At 41.8% G+C, this 9,174-nt stretch overlaps 1 protein-coding gene across 2 annotated transcripts in view; it reads right to left on the bottom strand.

Moving 5' to 3' along the window:
- Positions 1–636: 636 nt before the first annotated feature.
- The window catches only part of LOC124161505 (protein takeout-like), a 29,316-nt gene continuing 20,778 nt past the window's right edge, over positions 637–9,174 (bottom strand). For both annotated transcript variants that reach the window (XM_046537842.1, XM_046537843.1), the window contains 2 exons: positions 6,715–6,867; positions 637–2,079 (listed from right to left, as the gene is read on the bottom strand). In XM_046537842.1, coding sequence (XP_046393798.1) covers positions 1,922–2,079; positions 6,715–6,867 — 311 coding nt within the window. In that variant the 3' untranslated portion in view covers positions 637–1,921. The remainder of the gene's footprint in view (positions 2,080–6,714; positions 6,868–9,174) is intronic.

Raw genomic sequence — 9,174 nt, 5'->3', positions numbered from 1 at the left:
ACTTACATTTAGAGTTTGCTCCTATGCGTAAGTGAGGCATGGAAAATGACAGCAGCGGAGAAATCAAGGATAGAGGCCTACAAAATGTGGTGGTACAGAAGAAGGACAAAATGAATCGACCGAGTTAGTAATGAGAAAATCCTGAGGAAAGTAGGAGAGAGGGAAGCCTGATGAAAAGCTTATTAGGAATACGATAAAGCCTTTAAGGCCATATCTTGAAACGTAATGGCCTGAAGAAGACAATCGTCGAGGGACAAGTGGAAGGCAAGCACGGAAAAGGGAGACTTCGAATAAAATATATAGAACATGTAAAAAAGGGTTTGAAAGAGAAGAAATACGTGGGTGTGAAAAGATTAGCTGATGGGAGGCTTGAGTGGGCAGCTCCATCAAACCAATCTTAAGATTGTTGTCCACTGAAGACGATGAGACCTTGCATAGCAAAGGTGACTCGGGTTGAATGTTTGGTTGCCGGGCGAACGAAAATCTTTAGGACATCAAAGCACTCATCTACCATCGCATGCGGTTTCATTGAGGCTATTACCTTTTACTTAATTAAAAATATTATATGAAAACTATGAATAAAAATACAGTTTAAACAAAAGTGTGAAAAAACTGTTTTGAATGAGAACAACTGCATTATATCACATAATTTTTATTCTCTCAGGAAATAAAGTACATGTTTAAATAAATCTCACATTTTGCGTAAGATATCTGATATTTTAAATATATCAGCCTACTTACGAAAGGAACTTATTAGTATTTGATAAGACTTGCGCATTGGGCACTAGTCGAAGGTTGACAGTCTTGTATTTCTTGAGTCTCCATGTAAGCGTTACTGTGCGGTGTTCTCGCCAAAATTGCGGCATTTTCCTAGCTAATTGAGATATACCTATAGATACTTAATAGGAGAAGTGATTTCTTTATGGGTAAATCCTCGAAAAATATATTCATACCCATTAGATCTTATTCGGAAAACTCATTCACTGTTTTATTCCTCAGCTCGAGCATTGTGTTGGGAGGCCTTAATTATAACGTATCCTTAATGAAGCTCTTCTAATGGCCTTTGGAGGGAAAACATCCTTTTCAGCCATTCCACTTTCAAGGACATGGATTAATAAGGAGAGAGGGCTAAATGAAGAAGCCAGAGACGGCCTTTACACTCAGCCATTTTTTTATAATATCAAATCCATTCTCATCACAGCATACTATTTTTAAATCTCCTCCCATTTTCGATAATAAGTGTGTGATGTTGTTTGGGAGATTGGTAATTTGTAAACGAGTCTGGAGACTTTAAATGAGTTTCGTCTCTTCTGAGCGATTACAGACGGAGGAAGAACCACAGGGAAGGATCGGAGGGTCGTTGAGAAGGACATTATTTTCGTGGCCCCGGTCTTATTGAGACCATGTAAGCGTGGTATTAGCGCTTGATTGAATTATTTGGCCTGAACTCAAATAACTTAAGATGATGATTAGTACAATTAAATAATGCTTTTACTACGAGAATTTAAACGCTAGCTACACTTTCAATCTCGAGTGAAGCCATCGGACACAAAATTCTCGAGAGTGCGAGGTGAACCAGGAAAGGAAATGTGTGACATTTACACGCGAATGGGGTTTGTCCGGAGTGAGCTCTACCATCACCTATCTATAAAGGCCTTCGGGCTTAATCTCTGTCCACAATAACCTTCGGGTCTAATATCTACTTCAGTAATCATCTTTTAATTGCCATATTATGAGATGCATATTTTTTCCCGAATTCACAGAACCCTCCCATAAAATATTGGCTTCCCTGATTCAGACGCCAGTAGATACGCCTGTACCAAGAATTATCAATCCATCTCTGTAGAATCTTTTGTTTTTCCCATCTTCCTTGTGAGTCTCCCCCCTCCAATCAATCTCCCTCTGATTGGTCCTTGGCTGCTTAAGCCTTCTCCGGGAAGATGTTGTCCCGTGGCACCTGCTCCAGGATTCCGGACACGATCCTCCTGATGACGAGGGCGATGGCGTCGGCGAATGGTGGTCCCAGCTCCTGCGTCACCTCGCGCCAGTTAACGTCAATAAATTCGTTCAAGCGGTCACCTGCGAAACAGAGGGGAGGGGAATTATAACAATAGCTGTTGTATATGAACATCTACAGACCGCCCTGCAAGCCGTAAAGGAATTAATAATAATAATAATAATATATATTGATTCCACATTATTTTACATGAAATTATAACAGCTTACTCAAGCATGAGTTTTTACAAGGTGTAATATAGGCACCCCTGTGGTAAGAACCAGTGTTGGGGTTGCCACCTCTTAAATTAAACATACAGCTGGCTGGTGCGGCCAAAAATAAAAGAATATACCATAGGTAATGAATCAAAGTACGCTTTTCTTTAACGTGCGTTCCTTTGAGAATATTATGAAAGATTGAAACAGAAAAATAAATGAAAAAAATACATCAATTACCATGATACATAGAAATATTCCATACACTGACAGAAATCAGACTAATAACATCCTGAATATGATTCGTTGGAATAATTCCTGAATATAATGGATGTGGTGGATGCGTCAGGCAAGCGTAGCAAGGAGTGTGGGATGAGGAATGATCATTAAAGACCAAGTTAATGCGGTTTTGTAAAGTATCGTGAGAACGGAAAGTGAGACTCAAGATGAAAGTAGGTGGGGAAAATTTGAGAAGGTTGATCAATTCACCTATTTAGGCAACACATTAGAGGAAAACGGATACAGAAGTAAAGACATCCAGAAGCGAATTACATTAGCGAAGGAGGCGTTCATGAACGGGAAGAAGCTCATGAGAGAAATGTTATATAAGAGTTTAAAGCAAAGGTTAGTGACGCGTCTGATCTGGAGTGTAGCGCATTACGGTGAGGAAACACGGACATTTAGGAAGGAGTAGGGGAGAAGACTGGTGGCATTCGAGATGTGGGTGTGGTGAAGAATGGAGAAGGTGACGTAGAGGAAGACGATGTGGAACGACGAAGTGCTTGAGATGGTGGGTGAGGAGAGGGAGCTTGTAGATGAATTACGGAGGAGGTAGAAGGTGTGAATGGAGGGAGTACATAGCGGAGAGGGGATGTTGAAAACAGTGGGAAGAGTGTTAGGTAAGCGAGGGTGAGGAAGGAAGAGAATGGGATTTTTAGATAGAATAAAAAGGATTAGGCCTTAATGTGAATCGAAGAAGGAAGTAAATGAAGGAAACATAGGCTGATAGAATGCTTCTTAAGTACTCCATAGAAACGTACCTTAATTGGTAAAATACATTAATTCGTAAATCGTCAAGAAAGAAAAAAAATTGTTTGGTGTTACATATGCGTCGATTATTCTAAATCTCTTTTTAACGAGGAGAAATATATTATTAGATGGCAACGGGTAGATATCCATCATCATTGTTCACATCCTATGCAATCCCATCCTTGTTCTGTGGGCAGTTATCTGTTAATGCCAGCATTTGCTGCCAAATTGTATGCAATGACACCCTCATCTTAAGCTGTCTTTCTAACTCTGTCGTTTTCTGGATTTTATCGCATGATCATAACGTTATGAAGACATTTTACGAATCGTGCGGTCGGTTTGCATACTACCCCGCAATCAGCCACAATGGGAGTGTGGTGGGGGGTGCTGCGAGGTTTAAGGAAACCAGACTTTGACAATTACAAGAACTTGTGTGATTTTCCAATGAGTCAACCGCCCATTTAGCCCAGCACTAATTGAAGTCCTTCGTTATTTAGTAGATGATCGAGTCCCGATACCTATTCGTCAGGTAAATATCTCGCTTCCAGTATGGTTTCTGCGGGACCTGGAAATAAAGTGAGGTTCTGAGAAGATGATCTTGATAAGAAAAAAAAAGTCATTTCAGACTCGGGCAGCCTGAAAAATCGGCTGTGACCGAACACAGCATTTCCTCCGACCGCGCCATCTGTTGGGAGAAGACCAAGGTCCTTTGTCGCATAGAAAAAATTTGGGAAAGACTGGCAAGAGAGGCCATTGAAATTCGTCTCAACACCACCATAAACCGCGACACTGGCTACACTCTGAGCGTCTCATGGAAACCAGTGCTGAGGAGCATTCGTGAGGAACGAGGAAAAAGGTGGGAAACTCTCGACCAATCAGACAACACCTGCCCCGGTTGATACCGCCATCATCCACATATAAGGAGGACGATTTTCTAGACTCGACATGCCCCGAAGACGATGGACAACCCGCCAATCGAAACGTCGGCCCAGATGGAGTTGGAGAACCTGACCCGGTGGAAATCCCGAGTATTATTGATTCTTGATTTCTTGAACACTCTGAGCCCATCACTTAACCTCCCAAGTCACTTTCGAATCCCAGCCTAATGAACTGGTTAAGATTGGGAATTCGGAACGACAGGGATAAGAAAGCAGTAGAATTTTGCAGGAGAAACACGTTATTCATTACAAACACGTGGTTCAATCACTGTATGGGCGAAGGTGCACATGGAAAAGTCCAGGGGATGTGGGGAGGTATCAAATGGACTACATTATGGTAAGAAAGAGGTTTAGGAATAGTGTTAAAAACTCGCGCAGCTTCCCAGCAGCAGATGCGGATGCAGACCACAACCTAGTGCTCATGTAATGCAATTTAAGATTCAAAATACTTATAAAATTCAGAATAAGAGAGCTGAGCGGCTGAGAAGTCAATTGATCTCGTTGACTGTAGAAGGATAAAGATGCCGTGGATAACGGAGAACATGACAAGGGAAATGGAGGAGAGGAGGAAGTGAAAGAACTTGGACAAAGAACAGGGCAAAATAATGTGTATACAAATTAATAATCGATTACGGCGTGAAACTAAGAGAGCAAGGGAGGCTTGGTGGAAAAGACTGTGAGGAAATGGAAAAGTTTCAGAAGGAAGGAGAGATAGGCGCGTTATATGGCAAAGTTAAGTCACTATCGGGCGGCAAAAGAGAGCAAACATGCATAAAATTAAGGCTAAAAATTGAAGTATGCTAACCGAGAGAGAAGAGGTACAGAGTAGATGGAAAGAATACGTGGAGGATCTCTATGAAGGAAGGAACAGGCCGGAGAGATTGATTTTAGAGGCTATGAGTGAAGAGGAGGAGTATAATCTTGGGCCGGGGATATTATATTAGAAAATAGAGAAAGCACTTCGTGAGATGAAGGCTAGGAAAGCAGTAGGTGTGGACAATATCCCGTGTGAGCTTCTGAAGAATCTAGGGAAGGAAATTATGAAAAGGTTTTTCGAACTAGTACACAGAATCTATGAGGAGGGATGTTGGCCGTAGGATTTCGTGAAGACGGTTTTGATTCCGCCAGCGGAAAAGAAGAAAGCTGTGGAATGCGGAGATTATAGAACTATCTGCCTAATATCGCACGCGGGTAAAGTGGCACTGAGGATATGGAACACACGAATGGAGGCGAGGGCAAACGAATATTTGGGCGAATATTTGGATCAGTTTGGTTTTAGAAAAGGGAAGTCAACTAGTAACGCAATAGTGATAATGAGGTCCCTGGTGGAGAGGAACCTAGTGTATGGCCAGGACGTGTATGCCTGCTTTGTGAATGTTTAAAAAGTATTTGATAGAGTGAAATGGGTAAAGTTAATGGATATTCTCAAGAAAATAGGTGAAGATTGGAGGGACAGGTGATTGATTTGTAATCTGTGCATGGCCCAGACTGTGCAAGTTTTGCTAGGGTAGCGGACGGAGAATCTGGATGGGTAAGCATTGGCCGAGGAGTGAGGCAAAGCTGTCCTCTGTCGCCGCTGCTGTACGCTGAAGAGATGGTAAGGGAAGCGTGGGATGAGTTAGAAGCTGGAATAAAAGTGGGAGGAATGAATTTCAGATCAGTGAGATTCGCGGATGGTCAGGCGTTGATTAGCCATTCAGCGAATGGACTACAGGCTCTAGTGGATGCGTTATACGAGCGTTGCGAGGAATATGGGATGAGGATTAATCACAAGAAAACGAAGGTAATGCGGTTTGGTAATGTATCGCAAGCGAGGAATGTGAGTCTCAACGTAAAAGTAGGTGGGGTAAAACTTGAGCAGGTAGAGCAATTCAACTATTTAGGCAGTACGTTAGAGGAAAACGGATACAGGAGTAAGGACATCAGGAAGAGAATTGCATTTGCGAAGGAGGCATTCATGAACAGGAAGGAGCTTCTAAGAGGATCGTTATGTAAGAGTTTAAAGAAAAGGTTAGTGAAGAGTTTGATCTGGAGTGTGGCTCTCTACGGCGCGGAACGTGGACACTGAGGAAAGAAGACGAGATAAGATTGGAGGCATTCGAAATGTGGGTATGGAGAAGAATGGAGAAGGTGAAATGGACGGAGAGGAATAGGAACAATGAAGTGTTGGATATGGTTGGCGAGGAGAGGTAGCTTTTAGATGAGGTACAGAGGAGACTGAATGTATGAATGGAGCGAATACTTAGCGGGGAGGGGTTGTTGAAAAATGTGTTATAGGGTAAAATGTTATAGAAACGAGGGAGGGGAAGGAAAAGAAGATGATTTTTTAGATAGATTGGAAGGGAGTAGGTCTTATAGTGAATTGAAGAAGCTAGCACTTGAAGGAAAGCGGGGTTCCCAGATGAATTCTTTAGTACACTATGGAAACCTACCGTAATAGGTTGAATACTGTAATAATATACCACCCGTAGTCCTTGGATAGGTGTGATCTTCTAGTATTTGAGAGGAGAATGTAAATGTCATAAAAATGTCTCACCAAGGGCCTTATTTCCATTGAATAAGTTATCCAGCTTGATGTAGTTCCTGGTAGTGTCGTACTTTATATAATGATCTTTCATCTTCAGGTATTGAACGCCATTCTCCTTCTTGACCCACTCTGCGTCAAAGCCGAATTCAAGGTCAAGGTTTACTGTTTGATGCAAAGATGAAAAAGAGATACAAATAAAAATCATTAGTCTTAGGTACTATTTGGCAACACCTGGTCAAAATGTTCAGGGTACATTGATATACATCGTATTGGTAGTGAATGCATTGTTTAAATATATACACCATTTTCCTTTTCAATAGAATCAATATCTTACCGTGGTTATATCCATTTTCTATTCTTTCATTTTAGTCTGAATTGAAAGACTATGGTTAGTTAAAAATAAGTCACATACGGGTGTATGCCGCGTGTCATGGTGGAGATAGCCCCATCTAGAAGGGGCTATCTCCATCACGACACGCAGCATACACCCGAATGTGACTTATTTTTAATCATCATGAGCCGCGAAAGCTTCAATCAAGAAAGTCTATGGTTAGGGTTTTTCTTTGTTACTGAACAATACGTATGGGAATTAATTGTAGAGATATTTCACTGAATAGTTTAATTTTGCTATCTTTTCGCTACTACGTGTTCAGCTCACATATTTATATTAATAGCAAACGACTAATTAAACCTGCGTCAAAATAAGTTTTCGTGGAATTTTTAAATGGAAATACTATATGGACCCATTGGGATGTTATTATGGTCTATTATCAACTTCTATGTGTGCAAGATTAAAGGAATTATTATTGTTAAATTATCAGTAGATATTATTGTGATGGCTACGAATTTGCGACTTTCATATCTATTCATTCAACCTTTTTGCCTGCCGGGGTAATCGTGGAAGGTTACTCAGGATTTCCACCGGGTCAGGTTCTCCATCACGGCCAACGTTTCGATGAACGAGTCGTCCATCGTCATCAAGGTATTTCAATTAAGGGCAGAGCATTCCCTGACGAAGGTATACAACTCGTTCATCGAAACGTTTGCTGTGATGGAGAACCTGATCCGGTGGAAATCCCAAATAACCCTACACGAAACAATGTCGCGAAAGCCTGCCTAGCTTTGAAGTTTGAGCCACTGAATAATCAGTGGAGGAAATGTATTTTAAAGATTTAATAAATACAAAGCAATATGAGTGAATAATTTAAAACATGTTGGCACATAAATTCCAGAAAAAAATTGGAGTTCATTGCTAAGGATTTGCAGATTCAGCATTTAGTGTTCAATTCAACCAAAGCGGATTTTATGTGATTATTACGACTAGCTTGAAGGGATAAATAGCAGTAGGTATATAGGTACTGAGAGGGAGTTTTATTTCCCAAGTTTCAGTTAAATATATATAGCTTATTGTAACACAGAACTCCAGTGTTATCACGGGTGCTTCGGGAATATTCAGGAAATTTTAAAATGTCGGTAAAGTAGTAATGGTCCAAAACTTGTTTCGATACGATATAAAGTAAGCGCTCGTTAAGGTGCTCCGCCCCTTAAAAACCCCGGGTCCGGCTTCGCCATCTACTTTTGTGGTTGTTCGAAGAATTTAAATTCGAATAATCTCACCCGAATGTGCTAGAGGCCGGCTTCGCCGGCCAGGTGGTAGGAAAAGCCCCTCTCATTCCTCGGAACGGCTTCGCCGTTCCTTGTTGAGAGGCGGCTTCGCCGCTCAGGGGTTGAGTGTGCCCCCCGGGGCTACGCCGCTTAGTCCTCGGAACGACTTTGCCGTTCCTCGTCTGGGGTCGGCTTCGCCGCCCAGAGGGCAATTGCAGTTCCGAAGTGTTTCACCGTTATTCATTTGAGGGGCGGCTTCGCCGTCTAGGGGTGGAGGAATCCCACAGCGGCTGTAAAGCTTAGTGTTGAAAACACCTAGTCCAAATGGTTTGACTACAATCCTACCGATAGGAGCTATGCCAGGAATTCAATAGCATTATTTTCGGAGCGCGTCCTGTTTTTTTTATGAAACATGATTCCTCATATTAACGTTAATTACAAGTAAAAAAAATAGGAATTTTTAGGGGGAAGAGGCGCTTATATTTGATAATCGTGTGTGGAATGCGTGTGTTGGTATGCGTTCCAGTACCCAAAATTTTAGAAAATAAGCGATGGTCCATGCCTCACTTCCGCAAGCAAGAAAATGCTCCAAATATGAGTCCTAATAAAATGATTCTTACTCCAACGTAGGAAAATCATTTCTACACACGCAAGTAATATGTATTTTGTTTTGCAGGTGGCAACATGAACGTGTTTCTCGTCGATAAGTGGCGGGACGTGTTGGGTGAGCTCAAGCCGGGAGTTAACGAAGCTCTGGCGACGATCCACACGCTCATCGGCAATCAGGTCGTCTCATCCGTCACGTTACTCCGAGGCTGTCATCGTCTGTGATTAACTACCACAAGGAAGCATGCTGCAAATGTG

This window comes from Ischnura elegans, chromosome 6 (assembly GCF_921293095.1).
Source record: "Ischnura elegans chromosome 6, ioIscEleg1.1, whole genome shotgun sequence".
Classification (NCBI taxonomy): Eukaryota; Metazoa; Arthropoda; class Insecta; order Odonata; family Coenagrionidae; genus Ischnura; species Ischnura elegans.
Note: the sequence above shows the minus strand (reverse complement) of the source record. Positions and strands in the feature narration are given on the sequence as shown.